At 38.4% G+C, this 24,157-nt stretch overlaps 1 protein-coding gene across 3 annotated transcripts; it reads left to right on the forward strand.

Moving 5' to 3' along the window:
• The first annotated feature begins 7,170 nt into the window (after nucleotides 1-7,170).
• Nucleotides 7,171-24,118, forward strand: LOC108266382 (MORC family CW-type zinc finger protein 3). Of its 3 annotated transcripts, none has more exons than XM_017469583.2 (18): nucleotides 7,171-7,328; nucleotides 9,971-10,043; nucleotides 10,640-10,772; nucleotides 10,956-11,179; nucleotides 11,587-11,743; nucleotides 12,030-12,177; nucleotides 12,532-12,660; nucleotides 12,783-12,902; nucleotides 16,641-16,738; nucleotides 16,945-17,040; nucleotides 17,541-17,669; nucleotides 17,889-17,963; nucleotides 19,750-19,789; nucleotides 21,064-21,142; nucleotides 21,226-21,283; nucleotides 21,373-21,655; nucleotides 21,851-22,133; nucleotides 22,380-24,118. In XM_017469583.2, exons 1-18 carry the CDS (start codon nucleotides 7,290-7,292, stop codon nucleotides 22,412-22,414), a joined length of 2,199 nt encoding a protein of 732 aa, XP_017325072.1. In that variant the 5' UTR covers nucleotides 7,171-7,289; the 3' UTR covers nucleotides 22,415-24,118. The 3 variants fall into 3 exon arrangements, with proteins under 3 accessions (XP_017325072.1, XP_017325073.1, XP_017325074.1); XM_017469584.3 differs by having other exon boundaries at nucleotides 21,067-21,142; nucleotides 22,380-24,117; XM_017469585.3 differs by lacking the exon at nucleotides 9,971-10,043 and having other exon boundaries at nucleotides 7,306-7,328; nucleotides 22,380-24,117.
• Nucleotides 24,119-24,157: the final 39 nt, after the last annotated feature.

The raw sequence follows: 24,157 nt of genomic DNA on the forward strand, positions 1-24,157 counted from the left end.
AACTCATTCAACCTCCTACAGAGAGAGAAAGATGGCAGAAGCAGGCCGCTTTTATGAAATTCCTAGAGAGTGATTAGGTTGAAATTAATGTGTGACATTGATAAATAAAATGACAGAGTCTCTAAAAATATTATATCTCTTATTATAATATATTATTATATTTATTTATAATTTTTTCCCTGAATGTTCGATATTGAGGGTGGGGTGGTTTAGGGGGGTGTTCTTGCGATGCCAAAAACCAACAAATATAATGTTAATGTTATAAATAAAAATACTTTCATAGATCAAGGTTACCATGGTTGGCTGTGCAGCATTTGGATGCAAAAAAAGAAGAAAAAAAAGGAAAGTATTAATGAGCCCCGATAATTTTAATGTCCTTCATAAACAGCATGACACCTGCTTATAACAACAGACCAGTCTGATGTGTGTAGACGTGTGAGTGGTTCTGTTGTATTTTTTGCCTGTGTTAAAGAAATGAAAGAAAGAAATAATAAGAATATCCAATCTGTTCAACAGCTGGAATTTGGGATTTACTGCATCAGTGATAATAGGAATATCTCTTGCTTTAGACTTCTCTATCACCTCCTCAGAGAGAGAAAAAAGTTAATGTCAAATTAAATGTCATCCAAATACTTAAGTGATGTTGGTCCAATAAGCACACTGTAATATTCTCTTGAGGTTGCACTCAACAAAATCTTTATGTACACATATCAATGTTTTATCAGTCTAATCAAAGTTGGGCTGCAATTCCAACTGCCAATTTATTAGGTACACCAGACTAAAACTAATACAGTCTTACTTTAACAATAAATCTAATCACCTAATATACAGTATACTTTGTATGTTAACAAATGCCAATAACTGCAATTAATTTGAGATAAATGTAGGCCAACTGACATCTGGTTGACATATGGTAGTTAGTGAAGTGTTCCTCAGGCTAACTGCAATTAGAATCTAACTAGCTATTATCTAACAATAAACATTAAATAAAGCTGGCTACATAAGACACCATTACTGACTAGATTCGTGAGAGGTCAGCTAATGCGATAAAAGGAAAAAATAAAAATCAGTTTTAACTATATTAGGCGGATTGAACACAATGAAATTTAGTTGTGACCAAATGTTCAAGTGACCAAATGTTCAAAAAATGTAACTATTGACATTTATTTCAGTAAATATATTTCCAATGAGGCTGTTCACATAAAATTTTCACCAAACTTTGGTATTAACTCAAGAAATAAGCACATATAAAGAAATCCAAACATTTAAGTCCATAAATGAAGTTATCTGTAATAAGTAGGAATGACAAGGGAAAAAACACACTAAATGAAATATATTTAATAGTTAGTGGAGAAGACCTTGTTTGTAATGACAGCTTCAAGGTGCTTCCTGCATGAAGAAATGGATGGGCCGTTTTCAGTATTCAGGTGTGATTTTGGCCCATTCTTCTAAACATATTGACTTCAAATCTTGTTCAGGTGGATTCGAGTCAGGTGATTGACTGGGACATTCTAACACCTTGATTTTTTTTTCTCTGAAACCAATTGAGAGTTTCCTTTACTGTATGCTTTGGATCGTTCTCCTGCTGGAAGCTCCACCCACATCTCATCTTCATCATTTTAGTAATAGAGTCTTGCGGGGTAAGCATGAGCAGTGGAGTGCATTGCCTATTGTTTTCTCTGTGACGATGATACCTGCTGCCTCCAAGTGTTTCTCTCTTTCTGAGTGGTCCTTGACTCTTGAGCTACGCTTCTGACTATTCAGCAGAAGGCAACAAGAAGAATGGCTAATGTTATGGATGAGAGAGAGGGAGTTAGCGATGTCGACATGACTGAGAATAGAGACATTCCTGATAGCGATGTCAACATGACTGAGAATGGAGACATTCCTGATCACCCATGGCCATATATGAGGGAGATGTTCGAAATTGTCAGTGTCAACGATTCCTGGTGAATGCGTTGTGAATTGTGTCAACCAAAAAAGCACAAAGTGCTGGCTTTTAAGAATTCACCGTGGAATTTGAGAAAGCACATACAGGTAAATGACATGTTTTATTGTTATCTCGTTCTTGTCATGAGCCAATTCAATGTTTTCAGTAATAATAGTCTATTTACTACGTTTGCTAGGGCTGTAATGTTAAGCATAAATTCATATGGGTGCTTTAGTGCAGTTCAACTTTAGTGCAGCACATGTGTTTGATAACATTAGCATTAACACACACACACACACACACACACACACACACACACTCACACTATTCTTTCTACTTTCTTCAGTAATAAGCTATCTGAAACCTGACAGCTTTAGTCAGATAGTTTCCACATGCTGTAGAACTGGTAAACCACGTGAAGTGTTAATTATGCTTGCACTCTAATTTTCTTTCTCTTTACATTTCAATAAATTGTACAATATATCTCACCTCAATTTTGTCATTTTTAAAGCATTATAGTAATTTTGAGTTGTTTCCAAGGACAAGAGGGTGTGGCCTAGGTGATGGCAAATATATATTTTTTTCTGTCAGCTTAGTGTTTTCTCTGCTTGTGTTCTACATGGTGGTTGTTCAGCTTGGATACATTCATTAGCTAACAATATTTGAAATGTTTTTTTTGTTTTTTTTTGTATTAATGTGCTAATATGATGGTTAACAAGAAAATGATCCTATGTGTCCTATGAAATCTTATGTGAAACCATTCCTTGTAAAAAAAAAGTAATGTTCTTTTAGTATACCTCTTTGTCAATACACAAATCCTACTGAAACCTCAGTGCCTGTTGCCACCAAGTCTTGCTGCAGGTCTTTAGCAATCACTCGAGGGTTTTTCACAAACTGCCTTCTCAGAAATCTGGTTGCAGCTGTTAGCTTCCCTGATAGCTTCCTTTTCTTGCCCCATCCAGGTATTTCATACATTTTTGCCCCTAGCCAGTTCAGGTATTTCATGTGTTCCAGCTCAAGCACACCTGGTGCAGCTAATGAAGTCCTTGATTATTTGCATCAGGTGTGCTTGAGACATCACCTGTTTTGCATATTTGTGCTGTTGTGAGGGATTCTATTCAGGGAGTTGAAAAATTTTGAGACTGGAGAAATCATAAGTTGCATTTGGGGAAACCACTTAAAGCATTCGTTGTGTTGAACTATTTCAATTGCTTTTGTTTGATTTGTTCATTGCAAACAGCTGAAAGTCCATTTGGACCATAAACTGGAGTTTCAATGGGGGTTGAATCATTTTGATTGCAACTGTATGCATGTTATAACAAAAGTCAGATTTGCATTACCACAAACATTTGTGTCATTGACTCATTCGTAACAGGGTATTTAAAGCAATCAGGGACTTTACAAATATGAGAAATGTATTTACACTGATGGTCTCTACATCTAGTAAAACCTTGGTAGCAGTAGTCACACACATATGTAGTGCCTATAAATGCTTTCAGATTCTTAATCCTAAAATAGTGGTCATTGTGCAGGTACGAGAACACTGTCTTGTGATGAGTTATGTCATTGGACATATACTTCAACATACCATTGCACCAACTATGGAAGACCACTATTTTTAGGTGTAACAACCGCTCAAACCGTGTGATATCATTAAAACCTATCTTATGCTGTTCTGAACATGCGGCGGTCTTCTGCAGTCTCCACTATAGGTTATAGATCATGTATGTTTTGATAAGCACCACCGTGTTTACCACGTGCTATAGACACACATAGATCCAAGATGTCCTCAACCTGTAAATTAGAGTTACTTTGCATAATCTTCTCAGCTGATTTGTGAAAACATCCGCACTGTAATCATTGTTAGGTGCGAAGACAGTGTTAACATCTGAGCTTAGACTAGGACCTCTCAATGTTCTGTTGATTAAACCCCCATCACACGCCGCTGTCATCACACGCACAACATCCCAGACGACATAGCGAGATTGCCGGGCTCTCCGTGGATTGTTGTCGGGTCCAGAAGGCGGCGCAGACGGAGGAGGGAGAGGAAGCAAAAGCGGGGATGCAGGTCCGGTATTATGCTAAGGCTAAGAAAACAACCACACAAGCCACCTTTACCGAGCCTGTTTCTCTCCAATGCCAGATCCCTAGTGAATAAAATCGACAACTTGGAATTTCAACTAGCTGGAAATCGCTATGTTCGTGACTGCTGTGTTTTGATTATTACTGAAACCTGGCTTCATCCGAGGATACCCGATGCTAGCATGCAGTTAGCAGGTCGTACTATGCTTCTCTGGGACAGGACTGAGGACTCCGGTAAGAGCGGGGGGGGCTCTGTATGTATGTGCATGAGAATTGGTGTAACAACGGAACAATGATAGATAAGCATTGTTCCCCTGACCTCGAGTACATGTCTTTAAGATGTCGGCCCTTTTTTCTACCAACATAGCTAACAGTAGTGATTATCACGGCTGTGTATATTCCACCTGACGCCAATGTGAACACGGCGCTCTCTCTCCTGTTGAACACCATAAACGAGCAGCAGAGGGCTTACCCCGACGGTGTTCACATAATTGCAGGAGACTTTAATAAGGCGAACTTGAAGACTGTACTCCCAAAATTCTATCAACATGTTAAGTGTTTTACTAGAGGGGTGAACACTCTGGATCATGTTTACTCAAACATTAAGCACGCGTATAGAGCCATACCTCTCCCCCACCTCGGCCAATCAGACCATCACTCCCTCCTGCTCTCCCCTGCCTACACCCCCCCCTCAGACGCAGTGTCACGACCACTATAAAGACTGTTACTACCTGTCCTGATGATGCATTCTCCAAACTACAGGATTGCTTCGAACAGACAGACTGGGATTTGTTTGAACATCAAGAGCTAGAAACATTAACAGGAACGGTACTGGACTATATCAAGTTCTGTATTGGAAATGTGACTGTGGGCAAAAACATTCGGGTTTTCCAAAACCAGAAACCATGGATGACCAAACAGGTCCGCACACTACTCAAAGCCCGTGACGCTGCCTTCAGGTCTGGTAATAGAGCTCTGTACAGAGCTGCCGTGCCAACCTGAAAGGTGGTATTAAGGAAGCTAAGGTGGCCTATAAGAGGAGCATAGAGTCCCACCTGTCCAGCAAAAATAAACGGGAGGTGTGGCAGGGCATACAGAACATCACGAACTACAGAGGCCGTGAGGCGACAACAGGAGACCTGAATGCGATGCTGGCAGAAGAGCTAAATTGCTTCTTTGCTCGCTTTGAAACATCACAACAACAGCACTCATCTGCTCCAGCCCCACCTCCACCCTCATCTGGCCCCCGTACCAGTCCAGCCCTGCCTCCATCCCCTTCTGGTTCCTGCACCACTCTACTTACTGTGAGGGAACACGATGTTAGACGGATGTTTCTGGCGTGTGCCTGGATAAAGGACTTTCTCACCAACCGGTCCCAGACAGTGAGACTCGGACCCCACCTCTCCTCCTCTCGCACGTTGAGCACAGGTTCTCCACAGGGCTGTGTGTTGAGCCCCCTCCTGTACTGTCTCTACACATACGACTGTAGACCAGTCTACAACAATAATCTTATCATCAAGTTTGCTGACGACACCACAGTGGTCGGACTTATCTCAAAGGGAGATGAGGCAGCCTACAGAGAGGAAGTCCTAAACTTGGCAGCCTGGTGTTCAAAGAACAATCTGACTCTAAACACCAAGAAAACCAAGGAACTTATTGTAGACTTCAGAAAACACAACACTGAGCTGGCCCCCCTCTTCATTAATGGTGAGTGTGTGGAGAAGGTCCACACCGTCCGGCGTCCTTATCTCTGCAAACATCTCCTGGACAGACAACATCACAGTGGTTATCAAGAAGGCTCAAACGCGGCTACACTTCCTGAGGGTTCTCAGGAAGTACAATCTGGACTCCAATCTGCTGCTGATCTTCTACCAAAATACATGTACTGAGTTCACAGCATATGTATATAGTGTCTCAAAACTGTGCATTTCATAGTACCTCCCCCATCCACCCCAATATCTTGTATATCTTGTATATCTTGTTTATTTATCTTGTTTATTTATCTGTTTATTTATCTGTTTATTCTTCTTGTTTATTGAATGTACATGTTTGCACGGAACAAAAAGGAGTGGCTCTTAATTTCATTGTACATATGTATAGTGACAATAAAAGGCATTCATCATAACAGTCTGAAAAACGACACTGTTTCGGCTGTAATATCATACAAGTATATAGCGTAGGTTGCCAAGTCTGTGGTAGATATCATACGCATATTTATATGACACTGTATCTCCAAACTATTGAATCTAAGTCTCTGTACCACTGTATAACCACCAATATCACCACCCTCTCTTACAATAATGTCAGTATCAACTGGGGTTAATCCCATATTTGGTGATGCAGGATTAAATGAATTTGATTGTCTGACATTGATCTCACGTTGTTTAATAATTACAACAATGTGCAAGTGATAGACTCAGGTCTATTCATATCCTCCATTGTCTGAATTAAATAGACCACTAGCACACACCCAAATTACTCCCCCCCCCCCCCCCCCCACACACACACGTCACACAATAGACTAAATATTTAGTATTTCTCTTTATTGTAGTCTAAGTATCCATGCTGACGAGTCATTTTACATAGCACACACACCCTACACACACCCCTACATATTGAGATCCACAGCAGTTACCAGTAGTCAAAAATTATGTGCACCTTCAGAACTGTCAGTCAGGGGAACACAGAGGGTCATAAATCATAGTCATTAATCAATCATTTTGACAGTTTGACAGAAAGTGCGTGTTATTACTATTGTCATGAAAAGCCTAGCCCTAAGCAAAGTTCCTGCCAAATGTAAAAAGACACACATACAAATGAATATGGTTTGCTCCTTATCAAGTTCAGATCTCACAAATGTTTTGTTGTCTGTTCATGTTCCTAGAGAACTGCTATTTTAATTAATAATTTATTTCTGCTTATAATCTAACATACCCGATCAAGATGTTCAACATTTTCATGAATAATATAACCAGAGGTGCTTAATTAGGGTTGGATATGAACTCTGCAATACCTGTATACTCACAGAAATGAAATATACAGAAGTCATATGCATTTAAAGAAAAACAAACACACACACACAAAAACCCTACAAAACTAACCAATCACTGACTGTAGAAAGAGCATCCACTCTCTGTGGTGAGTCATAGGGGTGGAGTTTCATTAAAGTCAGTAGAAAAGTTGATGCCTATTTCCTGTATTTCAAAACTGCTGAAGAGTCTCCTGCTCCTTCATCAGAAGCTCACTTTGGAACTGTCGACAGCAGATTCATATAAAGATGGCAGCAGTAACAAGTAGAGGAATACCTTTAAGCTCGGTAAGTCCTTATTTAATTAGGTTAAACTATAACCAGCTATCTTTTTATGTACTGTAGCAATAAATGTTGAAATTAATTCATATAAAACAGGTGTATTTTTCCATTAATTCCCCTGCACATTTAATTTGAGATGTGAGAACTTCAGCACTATGACATCAAGATAAATAATTGAGTTAATTTATGATAAATAAGTGAATTTTGTTAAGTAAAAATGGTTTGAATTGAACAACTGAAGTATACCTGTCGGGTTACAGTTTCCTTTCTCAAAACCTTGTTTCGCGTAGGATAACTTTCACTTTCATTTCATCATTACTGTACACAGGAAGTGTGATTGTTGTTCAGACAGGAACAATCAGCAGTAGCTATGTGGTGGTCTTTTAACGTCTAGAAGCAGTATGTATGCAAAGCATATCTGCAATGTAATCTGCTGCTGATCTTCTACCGCTCGTCCGTCGAGAGCCTGCTGACATACTGTATCAAGGTGTGGTACGGTAGCTGCACCGCGGCAGACAGGGAAAGGCTTCAGAGAGTAATAAGAGCAGCACAGAAGATCATTGGCTGCCCTCTCCCCTCCCTGATGGATATTTACACCTCCCGTTGCCTCAGTAGAGGAAAAACCATCATTAAGGACAGCTCTCACCCTGGCTCTGATCTGTTTAATATGTTGCCCTCAGGGAGACGTTACAGGTGCATCAGAACAAGGACTAATAGATTTAAGAATAGTTTTTTCCCAAAAGCTATAACCATTCTAAACACATACATGATACATGTACTGATTTCACAGTATAGATATATAGTGTCTCAGAACTGTGCATTTTATAGTACCCCCCCCCCCCCCGTACTATTCATTTATTTATTTATTATTTACTTATTTCGTGTTGTTATATTTATTTTATTTTATTTTATTTTATTCTATCTTGTTTATTTTATGTACATGTTGACACAGAACAAAAAGGAGTGGCTCTTAATTTCATTGTACATGTGTATAGTGACAATAAAAGGCATTCATTCATTCATTCAAACAAAACTATCTTCTCAATCCTTCAATTAACTGGAGATAATGAATGGAAACTGAAACTGGAGTAATATGATTCCTCTTCTTTGTACCTGAAAATAAATGAGCTACAGAATTTTGAACTGGTTGTAGATGTGCAACAGATGACAAATGGCAGATGTCAGAATATTTTTTTCTAGTTCACGTGATGAAAGAAATGGTTTGAGTTTGTGATTGTTTTGAACTGAAGCTACTTTTAACAAACTGATTTGCTTGTCAAATTTTAGCTCTTAGTTAAACAATAAGGTTGACTCCCAAGTGGGACAACAGAAAAGTGTTTGCCCTGTTCATCAGAATTCATGAGTTTGAATCCTGAGGATGCTACAGTCGTCTGTGGCTGGAGCCTCTCTCTCCCCTGTCAATCACAGTGATACTAGCTAATCATGGGCATCTGTGAGCTCATGTTTGCAGAAGAGGACAGACACAATCTTCTCCAAGTGTGTTACGTTGTCCTGTGATGCAGCATGAGAGGCAGTCTAAAGATATGGCTGGATAACTTCAATTGTTTCAGAGGAAGCAGATGTTAGCCTTCTCCCTCCCTTCATTGGCAGCTGTCGTGTGATGGAGGGAAGCTGGTTGATGGGTGGGATTTGGCAAGTGACCAAATTGTGAAGAAAATGGAGAAAAATAAAAGCAAAATATTACCTCAAGGTTTTTGCATGTGTGTGACATGAAGTGTATGAGAACCCAAGTTTCCCTTAAAAGTACATTTGGGCAGACTGAACAATGTGACCTGTTTTGTTTTCATTTAGAAATAAAAATACTTTTAAAATTACAATTTTTAACACTGACTACTCACTGAGCATCTTTAAAAAGTAGAGGCCACCAGAGATGTCAGAGAAAGATACAGCTGTATGTTTATGTACAGTATAATGATATCATGTTTATGTAAAGTTTGTTCCAGTGAGAGCATGTACAAGAAAAAGAAAAAAAAACATGTGGGAACCCCAGAAGTGACCATGGTGGTTGAGGAAAAGTGGTTGCCTATGTTGAGAGAGAAAAATTAAATTGAGTACACTGCTCCAGGCACTCACTGAGTAGAGTATGAGCTACATTGTCAAAAGTGGCACTTGAATAGAGTAAAACCAGAATGGTGCGACGAGTAACAGGTCATAGGTCACATTTTAAGATTCTGTACTGTAAAAAAACAGACTGGAAAACTTCATTAATTCATTATTTTTCATTATTTAAAAATTATATAAATTGATTATTGATTATGTGGAGTTGTACTAGACAACTGAGAAACTGTATATTATCTGAGAAAGAGAAAAAAAAAATTTAATCAAAGACTATAGTGCATAATTAACCAAAGGAAAGGTCAATAGTTATCCTGTAAAACAAAGAAAAAAAAGAAGAAGAAGAAAATCCACATGCTTTCACTATCATTTTGTCATTTTTTAAGCAGGTTAACTTATATCTTTTTCTCAAAACATTGTGAGAATTTGTAAAAGAAATGAAAAATGCTACCAATGGCCCTTTATAAATCTGTAAATCTAGAGCACTAAACAAATATTGGAACATTTATTCATCATTTATAGCAGCCTTATGTGTCATGGTACTGGATTATCATATTTGTTTCCTCCTAAAGATCAGTCCACGTTACCTGCACACAAACTCCACTAGCCACACCTGGCCCTTCAGTGCTATAGCAGAACTGATCGGTGAGTCAAAACTGCGTCTTTATTCTTCTTTCCTTCATCCAACTGATTACTGGACCCTTTTTCATAAAAAGTTGAAATCTTCCACATTCTGAGCTACTGACAATGTTCTAGCTGCTTGACAAGCACAGTTCTAGAGATTAACCCTTAGGGAAGATGTACAATATGCAGACAACAAGGAAATAAAAATACTTTTGCATATGAATACAAGAAGTAATTTGTACACATACATGTGTGTGTGTGTGTGTGTGTGTGTGTGTGTGTGCGCGCACGCGATGTAAACTGGTATTGTGAGTAAACAACAGTCATTTACCCCCAACAATGAAACACTGAAAATGGGGTCATGTAGTAGACTGGCATTTGTTGCAGTGTGTATCCCGGCCTCGTTACCAGTGTTTCCAGGATAGGCTGTGGATCTACCACTACCCTGAACAGAATAAAGAGGTTACTGAAGATGAAATGAATATTAATTCTTTTGTTTTTTTCAAGGTTAACTTAGGTTTATGCTTTTTAGAGCTAAAACATGTAAACAGTAAAGCAAACTGTGCCTTAGTAACATTGGATAGTATCAGATTCTTCCTGTTTTGTTTTGTTGACAGACAATGCTTATGACCCAGATGTCAGTGCAAAACAACTCTGGATTGATAAATCAGTGATCAAACACCAGGACTGCCTCATCTTCATGGATAATGGAAATGGCATGGACTATGACAAGATGCACAAAATGCTCAGGTAGGAGTGTGTTCATGAAGCCTGTGTTATCCTTCAGAGGGGAATTAGATCATCCAGCAATTCACTTTAACTACAAATTTGTTGATGTGTAAACAGTGTATAGTTTCTCTTTTTACTTTTCTCTCTCTCTCTCTCTCTCTCTCTCTCTCTCTCTCTCTCTCTCTCTCTCTCTCTCTCTCTCAGTTTTGGCTTCAATGATAAGCAGACAATAAGAGGCCATGTTCCGGTGGGTCTTTATGGTAACGGTTTTAAGTCGGGCTCCATGCGCTTGGGGAAGGATGCCATTGTGTTCTCAAAGAAAGCCAACACCATGTGTGTGGGTCTCCTGTCACAGACTTACCTCAAGGATACAGGAGCACAAAATGTCATGGTGCCTATTGTCATGTTCACCAACACCGGACAGACTGATATCCTTTACCTGGAAACAGAGAGATAGATGGCTATATTTAATATGAATCGTGGAGAGAAGCATTGAATATAAAATTTACAATGCATTTATAACCGCAAGATATAAGATTATTTTAAAAAATAAATAAAACAATGTATAGTCAACCACCTAACCACTTAAACTGTTACATTGTTCTTCATTTTATTCATTTTATATTATAGCATATTATGCAGTAACTACTATGAATTATTCAGTGTGTATATAGGAAATCTAATGTGAAATAGATGTAGTTATGAGGGTGAGGAATGTAGAGGAAATACTGGGTCTGCAAGTGCAATAGGAATATAAAGGTATAGAGGTAAATAAATGCCTCCTGAGAATTTAAAGGATCCTCTGTGTAGTTTGGTTCTTAACCTCGCTGCTCACTCAGTGCTTCACCGGAGCATGCAGAAGAATGTCTTCATGATATCCTGACACATTCTCTGTTTAACACCAAGGAAGAACTGCTGTCTGAGTTCAGTGTCATTGACGGGTTGTGCACCAACTCAAGGGGAACCCGCATCATCATCTGGAACCTACGCAGGTGAACATGCAGAGAGCTTGATTTCTTCACTTCTTCCTAAGGATTTGATGGAATACAACATTTTAATGTAGTGAGGAAGTCTAATATAGTTATACAGCTAACATTATGCAATAACATTATAGTTTTCATATCATATCATTATTATAGTATGATATAAACGTGTCATGTCACTTGAAATTTGCTGCAAAAATGTTTAGACAGCGTAGCCTACCTTATTTTGCTGAGGACCACAGGCGATATTGTGGGTTGTCAGAAATTCTATAAATCACCAATTATTCTGCTACAGAACACCTTCAGGAGAATTAGAATTTGATTTCACGAAGAACCCTTATGACATCCGGATCCCTGTTGATGTGTACGGGAGAACCGGGGAGACAAACAAGCGGCCGGCAGCAGGTGGCGTGTCAGTGCCTGAGAGTGAATATTCACTGCGGGTGAGAATTTTACAAGGAAATATTACATGAATATTGTGTTATTGGAGATCACTGGCTGAGTTCACTAAGGTGAGGGGTCATTTCAGAAAGTAGGATTTCAGACTTACTAGCATTGAAATAGATATGTCTTAATTAGGCAAAAAATACTTGTGTCCTGGTTGAACACATGGATCTAAGTGCAAGTTGTTATTAGCAGTTAAAATCATAAGGCAAACTGTGGTCAAACAGAAAGATTGAACATCAGACAAGCATTTCAATTCAGGTCCGTAAACGTCAAAGTGAAAGGAGAAATCAGAAACAATACTCAAATCACACAGAAATGGTCATAAGTCTTTTTTTTTTTCCTTGATTCAGGCATACTGCAGTATCCTATACCTGAAGCCAAGAATGCAGATTATCATTAAAGGGAAGAAGGTGGAAACTCAGTTGGTCACTAAAACTTTAGCAAACGTCTTGACGGACACATACAAACCTGATTCTGTTGTATCCTTATGCCAAATATTATAGCACCAGAATGTAAAAATACCCAATGATGCACAAGTAAGAGCTACTTACTAAATTATTCAAATATTTTAAATGCCATGATCCTTAAGTCTTTGTCTCAGAAAAAGGCAATACCAATCACATTTGGCTACAACACCAAGAGCAAAGAGCACTATGGATTGATGATGTACCACAACAACCGTCTCATCAAAGCCTATGAGCGCGTCGCCTGTCAGCGCAAGGTGAGGATCATACAGTTTATTCAATGCTTAACGTGTTTATATTTCTTCAATCATTTGCATACAGGAACAGAATAGAGAGATAAAAATTAAGAATAGACAGATAAACACATATTCAGTGGGGGAAATAAGTATTGAATGTGTCATTTTTTTTTTCAGTAAATACATCAGTATTAATTCAAGAAATCTGGAAATATAAAGAGTTCACAACATTAAAGTCCATAAATAAAGTTACGTGTAATAAAGTGGAATGACACAGGGAAAAAAAGTATTGAACACGTTCAGAAAAATCAGTTCTCTAAGGCAAGGAACCAGCTGAAGTCCAAAAGTAATTACACCCCCTATCTGTGCAAATTAATATCAGCTGGGATAGCAAATTGATGGTCTATAAAAAGGCTTTATATTACCAAGGTGTCACACAAGAAACATCTCATGATGGGTAAAAGCAAAGAGTTCTCCCGAGACCTTCACAACCTTATTGTTGTGACACATATTGATGGAAATGGATACAAACATATTTCAAAACTTCTGAATCTTCCAGTAAGCACAATTGGGGCCATTATTTGCAAGTGGAAGCAACATCACGCCATCATCAACCGGCTATGCACAGGAGCTCCTCACAGGATTTCCGACCATGGAGTCATAAGAATAGATAGAAGAGTAGCCCAAGAGCCAAGGGCCACTCTGAAAGACCTCGAGAAACACTTGGAGGCAGCAGGTACCATCGTCACAGAGAAAACAATAGGCAGTGCACTCCACTGCTCAAGCTCACCCCGTAAGACTCCATTACTAAAAAAAGGCATGTTGAAGCTCGTTTAATGTTTGCTACAACTCATTTGGACAAGCCTGTGAAATACTGGGAGAGTGTAGTCTGGTCAGACGAGAGCAAAATTGAACTTTTTGACTGTCATACTACACACAGTGTTTGGAGTAGAAATGGCACTGCACATCACCCTAAAAACACTACACCAACAGTGAAGTGTGGAGGTAGAAGCATCATGGTGTGGGGCTGTTTTTCATTGCATTGTACTAGCAGACTTCATATAATTGAAGGAAGGATGAATGGAACTCTTTACTGGGAAATTCTTGAGAAGAATCTGCTTCCATCCACCAGGATGATGAAGATGAGATGTGGGTGGAGCTTCCAACATTACAGCGATCCAAAGCATACAGCAAAGGAAACTCTCAATTGGATTCAGACAAAAAAAAATCAAGGTGTTAGAATGGCCCAGTAAATCACCTGACTTGAATCCAATTGAACAAGATTTAAAGACAATATGTTCAGAAGAATGGGTCAAAAATCACACCTGAATACTGCTAGCCACTAATTTCTTCATACAGGAAACGTCTTGAAGCTGGCATTACAAACAAAGGCTTCTCCACTAAGTATTAAATAAATTTCAGTTAGCATGTTCAATACTTTTTTCCCGTGCCGTTCCACTTTATTACACATAACTTCATTTATGGACTTTAATGTTTGGATTTCTTTATATATGTGGATTTCTTGAGTTAATACTGATATCTGGTGAAAATTTCATGTGAATAACCTCATTGGAAATATATCTACAGAATTTTTTTTATTCAATATTTATTTCCTTGACTGTAGTTACTTTATATTTGATGAACTTCAAAATTTGAGAAAAAAAAATTGTAATTGTGCTAAAATGGACACCCTTCAAAACAATCTCAGAATCTAATTAACTCATTACACATTAATTGACTCATTTGGCAAGCCAAGAATTTTCATTAGAAATAACAATTCCAGAACATAACAAATGCTCTGACTCTTTAAACATAGTACTAACACTAAACAAATAAAACTCCCAAATGACAGCAGGGACCTGCATGAAAGAGTCATGAGAAGGAAACCGTACCTATGACTTAATTGGAGAAGTCAGTGTCTGATGTATGCAAAACCACATCTATATAGATAAGCCTGAGGCACTCTGGAAACAAGTGCTGTATCCTGATGAAGTAAAAATGTAGTTCTTTGACCACAATCAGTAAAAGGTATGTTTGGAGAAAAAAGGATTAGCATTTAATGAAAAGAACACCTTGCCAACTGTGGATCTGTGTATATGTTTTGGAGTTGTGTGGCAGCCAGTTGCACAGAAAATTCCAGTAAATTAATTCCAGTAAATATAAGAAAATTCTGGAAACAAATGTGACCCAGACTGAAATCTGAAGCTGAAAAGAGATTGACTTCCACAACATAACTGATCCAAAACATACCTCGAAATCCAACATGGACTACTTTAAGAAATGCAAGCTGAAGCTTTTGGAATGGCCTTCACAGGCCACTGAATTAACTATTATTGAAGATCTGTGAAAAGATCTTAAATGGTGCTGTGCAATCAATGTCTGCCAAGGGGGGTATTACTAAATACTGATTTTGTAGGGTGTCCAAAATTTTGTGGAATCAAAAAAGTAGACCCTTTTAGAACAAGGGGTTTAGAACCCTGTTTAGAATATGGGTGGTGGCTTCTGCCCTGTTCTTGATCTGACAGGACTGAATTGTTTTATGAAAGTCCTCTAAGTTTGCAAGCTAAAGTTGTTGGACATTTCTCCTTCCATGCAGCCATGAGATTGGTTCACAGCTTCAGCTCTGGGATGTTGGTGGGTTTCCTCACATGAACTATTTGCTTCAGGTTCACAACATTTCTATGGGATTATGGTCAGGACTTTGACTTGGCCATTGTGTGCTTAGGGCATTGACTTGACTTACCACATGACGCACTTTCACCCAAGAGTTTTTGTGTATATTTTGCTGCTATAATTCAGAAATCATTCTTCCATCAATGATGGCAAGTCGTTCAGGCCCAGATGAAGCAAAACAGGCCCAAACCATGATACTACCACCACCATGTTTCACAGATGGGATAAGGTTCTTATGCGCTAATGCGGTGTTTTCCTTTCTCCAAACATAGAGTATCTCATTTTAACCAAAATGTTCTATTTTGGTATTATCTCTCCACAAAACATTTTTACAATAGACTTCTGGCTTGTCCACATGATCTTTAGTAAACTGAAGAGGGGCAATGTTCTTTATCGAGGGCAGTGGCTTTTTCCTTGCAATCCTGCCATGCACACCATTGTTGTTCAGTGCTCTCTGGATGGTGGACTCATGAACATTAACATTAGCCAATGTGAGAGAGGCCTTTAGTTACTTAGAAGTCACTCCGGGTTCCACTGTGATCTCATGGTCTATTACATGACTTGCTTTTGGAGTGATCTTTGTTGGTCTTCACCCCTGGGAAGGGTAACAATTGTCTTGAATTTCCCCCATTTGTACACAATCTGTCTGACAGTGGATTGGTGGAGTCCAAACTTTTTAGAAATGGTTTTGTAAACTTGTCCAGACTGATGAGAATCAACAACTCTTTCTCTGAGGGCCTCAGAAATCTCCTTTGTGCCATGATACACATACAAATCTGATGATGTTTTAGGTCATATTTATGCAGATATATAGAAAATTCTACTCAGCTGACTAATCAGAGGTTGGGCCACTGTTTGCACATACATGCACAAGATGAAAACCTATTATGGGTAATTACAGATTATAGCGAATTGTGCTTGAACACATGTAGACCAATATGCAAGACTACTTACTGTATATCAGGGCCTTTCATCATAGAAGAAAATACATAATCAGATTCAGTTCAGGGGTAATTTATGAAGAAAACAGAACAAAATTGTCTTTTATTCATGATATTTAGAGTGGTTGTTATGTTCTGTTACCAGGCCGAGGGAAGAGCAGTGGGAGTTATTGGGGTAATTGAGTGTAACCACCTCACACCAATTCACAACAAGCAGGACTTTGATGATACTGAAGATTACAGGTGTGTTTGAGTAACATGTTCAGATGACCTATGACTTTCAGGCGTGCAAGAATTAATTATCTATATACAGAGGGTTGAATGTAGAATGTATACAGTATGGGTATTATCTTAATTATCTTAAGACCACTGATATTTTCAGATTGACAGATTTTGTTTTTTTAAAAAAACATTGATATATTAAAGTATTCTATTTTGTGTCTGTGCAGGAAAATTTTAAAGAATGTAGGTAAGAAGCTCGAGGAATATTGGAAGCAACAGGTATATGCACCTGAGTTTAAACCTAACTACACTGAGGATACTGTGTAAGTTTAAAAGTACCCCTCTCTCTCTCTCTCTCTCTCTCTCTCTCTCTCTCTCTCTCTCTCACTCAATCACACACACACACACACACACACACTAACTCACTCACTCACTCACTCACTCACTCACTCACATGGCCAGGTATTAGTTTTCTGGCCAAAATTATGAACCTCAGATATTTTCTTTTTGGTTGAGTTCATAATTTGAGTCACAAAGTTGCTGGAAAAATATTAATAGTAACTTGGACACATTTGGAATATACTGTCAGACAGGTGGGAGCAGTAGTCAGATATAAAATACATTTCTAATAATATTCAATATAACTTTGTTAAAGTCTTAAACTGCTATGGGCACAGATCAGATATTACAGGTTTCCAGGTTGCGACCATTACAACAGAAGCAACACTGTTTGTGCGCTGACACATCCTGTGTAAAAGGCCACATTCATTAACATGGGAGCATATTTACATGAACATTAACACATGATTGTGTGGACTTACAGGAAGCGACCAGATCAAATCTGTATTCAGTGTGATGATTGTCTGAAGTGGCGAAAACTTCCAGATGGCATTGATCGTAAAATGCTCCCTAAGAAGTGGTTCTGCTACATGAACTCTGACCCGCAATTCAGGTGTGTTTGTGTATTTCTTTACCTTCCTGTGTGTGTGTGTGTGTGTGTGTGTGTGTGTGTGTGTGTGTGTGTGTGTGTGTGTGTTTGTGTGTGTGTGTGTGTGTGTGTGTGTGTGTGTGTGTGTGTGTTTGTGTGTGTGTGTGTGTGTGTGTGTGTGTGTGTGTGTGTGTGTGTGTGTGTGTGTGTTTGTGTGCTCATGTAAGTGCTTGATTCTCACAGGAGTTGTACAGTTGAAGAAGAGCCTGAGGATTCTGATGATGAAAAACCCAGAAACCAGAAAACCTACAAACAACAGTGAGAAATGAATCCTCTCATTCCAATAAATATTTATACCACAGTATACTGGAGGTGGATTCAAGTAATGAATATGATGTCAAAGTGTAGACTTCCAGCTTTAATTTGAGGGTATGTACAGTATCTCACAAAAGTGAGTACACCCCTCACATTTTTGTAAATATTTGATTATATCTTTTCATGTAACAACACTGAAGAAATGACACTTTGCTACAATGTAAAGTAGTGAGTGTACAGCTTGTGTAACAGTGTAAATTTGCCATCCCCTCAAAATAACTCAACACACAGCCATTAATGTCTAAACCGCTGGCAACAAAAGTGAGTACACCCCTAAGTGAAAATGTACAAATTGGGCCCAAAGTGTCAATATTTTGTGTGGCCACCATTATTCTCCACTGCCTTAACCCTCTTGGGCATGGAGTTCACCAGAACTTCACAGGTTGCCACTGGAGTCCTCTTCCACTCCTCCATGACGACATCACGGAGCTGGTAGATGTTAGAGACCTTGTGCTCCTCAACCTTCCGTTTGAGGATGCCCCACAGATGCTCAATAGGGTTTAGGGCTGGAGACATACTTGGCCACTCCATCACCTTCACCCACAGCTTCTTTAGCAAGGTTATCATGCTGGAATACTGCCCTGCGGCCCAGTCTCTGAAGGGAGGGGATCATGCTCTGCTTCAGTATGTCACAGTACATGGTGGCATTCATGGTTCTCTCAATGAACTGTAGCTCCCCAGTGCTGGCAGCACTCATGCAGCCCCAGACCATGACACTCCCACCACCATGCTTGACTATAGGCAAGACACACTTATCTTTGTACTCCTCACCTGGTTGCCGCCACACATGCTTCACACCATCTGAACCAAATAAGTTTATCTTGGTCTCATCAGACCACAGGACATGGTTCCAGTAATCCATGTCCTTAGTCTGCTTGTCTTCAGGCTTTCTTATGCATCAGTGCATTTAGAAGAGGCTTCCTTCTGGGACGACAGCCATGCTTGACCAATTTGATGCACTGTGCGGCGTATGGTCTGAGCACTGACAGGCTGACCCCCCACCCCTTCAATCTCTGCAGCAATGCTGGCAGCACTCATTCGTCTATTTCCCAAAGACAACCTCTGGAAATGACGCTGAGCACGTGCACTCAGCTTCTTTGGTCAACCATGGCAAGGCCTGTTCTGAGTGGAACCTGTCCTGTTAAACCGCTGTATGGTCTTGGCCACTGTGCTGCAGCTCAGTGTCAGGGTCTTGGCAATCTTCTTATAGCCTAGGCCATGTTTTATGTAGAGCAACAACTCTTTTTTTCAGATCCCCAGAGAGTTCTTTGCCATGAGGTGCCATGTTCAACTTCCAGTGACCAGTATGAGGGAGTGTGAGAGCGATGACACCAAATTTAACACACCCGCTCCCCATTCACACCTGAGACCTTGTAACACTAACAAGTCACATGACACCGGGGAGGGATAATGGCTAATTGGGCCCAATTTTGGACATTTTCACTTAGGGGTGTACTCACTTTTGTTGCCAGCCGTTTAGATATTAATGGCTGTGTGTTGAGTTATTTTGAGGGGACAGCAAATTTACACTGTTACACAATCTGTACACTCACTTTACATTGTAGCAAAGTGTCATTTCTTCAGTGTTGTCACATGAAAAGATATAATCAAATATTTACAAAAATGGGAGGGGTGTACTCACTTTTGTGAGATACTGTACATCTGAATCAGGTGAATGTGGAAGGAATTACAACAGTTTTTGTCTAATCTTGTATATGTTTTGAAACAGTGAGCGAAACCAGAAGTTGCAGCAGGAGAACTGGAAGCAGGTGATGACATGATGTTTTAACAAGGATTGAGAAAAAACACTACTTGGTAGTGATGAGATCCATGTTGTACATAGGCTAGATAGTTTTTTTTTCTATAAATTATCTGTAGCAAAAAGAGAAACTATTTCCAAAAGATTATTTATGTTGTATGTGATTCCAGAACTTTGCAAAAGGATGTGAAACAAAAAAATGAAGTTCTCAATCTCCTTTTCTGTATTCTTGTTTAACCATTGCGGTTGTTTAAATATATGAGATTGCTATGATTACCTGAGAAGACTAAACTCTAAATGCCTAAACTCCACCAAATTGTGTCTTTGCTAGTCATCAGAATAATTGTGTGGGTTGTTGTGCATTGCTTTTACAAGATGAGCCCCAGGATTTCTTTTCTTCATCAAGTCAGCTCTCATTGTTCAGTTGATTGACTTTGTAATGAATTTAATGGTGATGTGTATAGGACTGAAGCTTTAACCAGCAAGATATTGCGTTGATGAGGAAAGAACAGGACCCACATAAATATCAGCATTTTTGAAGTTGATCATCATCCCCATATTAGCTAGACTGTGATATATAGTGCTGTGAAAAAGTATTCTGATTTCTTCTGTTTATGTGTATATCTCACACTAAATTGTTTCAGAAATTAAAACAAAATATAAGATAAAAACAAAGGCAATCTGAGTAAACACAAAATACAATTCCCTTTTAAAGGGAACTCCATGTTGCGTTAACTGAACGCTATGGGAAGCGCCCACGTGCGTGACCGGTATCTGAAGCTTGTCTAACATCATGCCTATTTATAGGCCTGCCGTGATCAGGTGACGTCGCAATTAAGCGTGCCACGTGTTGAGGAAAGTTCAGGGCCTTGTGTGTCAGCTCTGATACAGCATCAGTAACTTCACTTGAAAATACTTCTATTACTGCAGCACTTCCCTCAGTCCACAGTCATTCACCCACACATTCACACAAACATTTAGAATATAAAGATTATCTGAAGTTGCGCATTATCCCTATATTAGCTAGGCTCTGAAATAAATTCAATTAAACATTATATAGAAGGGTCATGGTGGATCTATAATGTGGCATGATTTTAGTGAACGTTTTGATAGAAATATGCACAGTTAAAAGGAAAATATGTGTAATATGGATCATGGGTTAAGGATCTTTATGGATTCATAATTACAGAATCTATGAATTACAGTGTGAGAATTGCTTGATTAATCAAATATTCACAGTTTTCGATCCTTCCATATCCTTCATCTGCATGTTTTTCCGCTCAGCAGAGGCCGTCTATTCCCAAGTCATCCTACCAAAAGAAACCCAGCTCTGTCCTTATTTCCCCTTCTCACACAGACGCTGGTAAAGACCTATTTTATCTACGTGTTTATCAATCTGCATTTATTGTTTACAATTTTATTGTAATTTGTGTTTTAACCCTTTAGACACCAGACCTTCTGTTAACACTTTACATGACACTCAGCTCCCTTCTAGTCCTGGAAGGTACTCTGTCACTCCCTCTGTCTCATGCACCTTCATAATAGCGAGGCATTATGAGTATCCTGAATGATTTAATTTCTCCTTCATTTCAGGCAGAAGAGAGCCCTGGACTCTCAAGAGAATCAAGAGAATCCATATAACAAGAAAGCCAGAAGAATAACTTCTGGTCACATTCCAGATAATTTGCCAACATCCACAGTCTCAGCTGAGACTTTTTGTTCACCTGCTATGTTCCCCCCTGATAGTGATGCTAATGAAGCAGAAAGGAAGGATGTTGAAAAAGTGAAGAAGCAGCAGAGCAATAAAATCACACAGCCCACCTTTGAAGTTGAGTACCTGCAGGCCATGCAGACAATAATGCAGCTCCAACCTATGGTGAGAGAGCAAGAAAAAGAACAAGACTAGCTAATGGATATACTAATGTTGTAAATGTTAGAAGGGAAAATGCAACCTAAACCTAAATGCATATAACCTAAAGTAAGTCGAAATAAAATGCATTACCAGATGAGGTGTGAGTTTGTTTCATGTCCTCTTACTGCAATTCCGATCTTGTCCTTCCCTCACACTCAGGTGGAGAGTCTAAAAAATGAGAAGTGCAGTTTATTGACCCGCTGTGAGAGCCTGGAGAAAGATTTAGAGAGGATAAAGAGAGAAACTGAAAAGGCGAAGGTGCGTGTGGAAGATCGAGGGGTCCAGACAGATTTTCATATTTCCTCCCATGAAGAAAGTGCTTCAACTTCATCGGGAGCCTCCAACTCAGGAAGAAGAACAGACTTTGGTACACAGCAGCATGAGACACAGGACAGACCAAAAATGGGACAAGAAACCAGTAACCCTCAGTTATTGTTTGCAGGTAAGATATCTAGAAATTCTAGAACTATGCAGGACAGTACAATTACAATACAATCTGTAATATATTTCTGAACGACGAGACAGTTTGTGCAGTTCAAAATGATATAAAACTGTAGATTATCTGGCATTTGAGACAGAAGCCATAGTCCTGATCTATAACACAAGAACTCAAATAGAGTTTCCCTCTTTCACAAGAACTCAAATAGAGTTTCTCTCTTTCACAAAAATTCAATTTTCTTTCTTTTAGCCCCAGATCAAGAGAACATCTCCTGGTCACCTTAGTCCCTGCGCTGGACCTACAGCAGGTGAATTATGACTGCAAAGCCATCGATGAGATTCTCACTCAGTTTGTAGATAAGAAAGAGTCAACGTCTGCATAGCAGAAGAGCAAAACCTTTTTAAACACATTAATCATTTGGTTGGTTAATGCAAAATTACTTACTAAATTACTTAACAATTTCTTAATATGCCTGACTCTTACATATACATTTGTGAATTATTCTTGACTAGTCATGAAGATTTCAGCAGCTACTACCACTTCAGAAATGTTTCTTATTAATCATTTACAACATTTATCTTTGTTTAGTTTTTATTTCGTGTATTTAATCATAAACATTGGTATTTTATAAGAATGTGCAAACTATATTTTTAGATATACAGCTCATGTGTAGGCTTTAAGGCTTCCTTTTTTTAGATTTCTTTTGAATCAGCGATTGTTTTCAGATTCTATGCTTAAAATGCTTAGAGCAAATTCTATGCTGTGTGTATATATAGTGTCTGTATATAACATTGCATGCAAAGTAGGGACAAGAAACAACATGTAAATGAGACTTTAGTGGTTTCTCAATAGCACTAACAAGTTCAGATCTCATACACAGCACACATGTAATTATGTCTCAAACAGAAACACAAATTAAAGGTGATAAGACTCTTTTAATCAAAAATGCAAAAAGTTACATTTGAAAGCTCTCATTAATAATACAAACATAATGAAAACTACAAAAGCAACTTTACCATAGTAATAACATATATTTCTCAGTATTTTGAGGATATTGAGACAAAACTGTGAGAAAAAAATATTAAAATAATAATATAATAGAATGGACTTACTCAATTTTACTAAAAATGTACCATTTTTAATATCTGGCCTTTGGTTGTATTTTTTTCAACCAAAGTAATTTTCAGGCTTAATAAATCACACTGACAATGCTGAATTAATCAATTTGTAGTGTACACCACTCTGTATTTGACCTTTTTAGTTAGCACTCAACTAGCATATTGATTAAGGCAAACAGAGGTGGTATTCTGCTCATGTTAGACATAATCCTCCACTGACTCCTGTTAAAAAAATCAGTGTGCACATTTTTTTAGCTGTTAGAAAGTTTACACGTTTTTACACAAGCAAATTTTTCTATATCAGAGTCTCAGTATAACGTGTTAACAGTATGATGTTCTATGTGCTCTTTGTCTGTTGGTTTCTTTTCTGTTTTCTGGTTTGTTTGTTTTTTGTAACTCAGGGCAACTTTGGTACTTTGAGGGTTTGCTGTCAATGTGTTTTCCACAAATTAAATCATTGAAGTATGGCAAAATAAATGAGTGCCTTAGAAATAATAATAATAATAATAATAATAATAATAATAATAATAATAATAATAATATCATCTTACAAATCAAATGCTCTTACTCACTCTTACAGTAAAGTAAAAACTTTCAATTAGGATTAATGCACAGCAATGGCGCTAATGGATTTATTGCCCCCTAGTGGTTGCCCTGATACAAGAACATCAGCAAAGAATGTGTGCTTATTATGTGATTGTTTCTAATATATATTTTATGTAATGGATATTTAGAAGTGCAAGGGGATGAATTGGCAATAATATTTGACTCAACATATATTTTAATAGCATAAACGTTTATACAAGATGAAATAATATTGTCTAGTGATATGATGATGAAACATCCTTGCAGTTTTTCTGATCTCTGTTATTTTTTCTAAATACACTATAAATGATTATTTTACACCTG

This window comes from Ictalurus punctatus, chromosome 6 (genome assembly GCF_001660625.3).
Source record: "Ictalurus punctatus breed USDA103 chromosome 6, Coco_2.0, whole genome shotgun sequence".
Taxonomy (NCBI): Eukaryota; Metazoa; Chordata; class Actinopteri; order Siluriformes; family Ictaluridae; genus Ictalurus; species Ictalurus punctatus.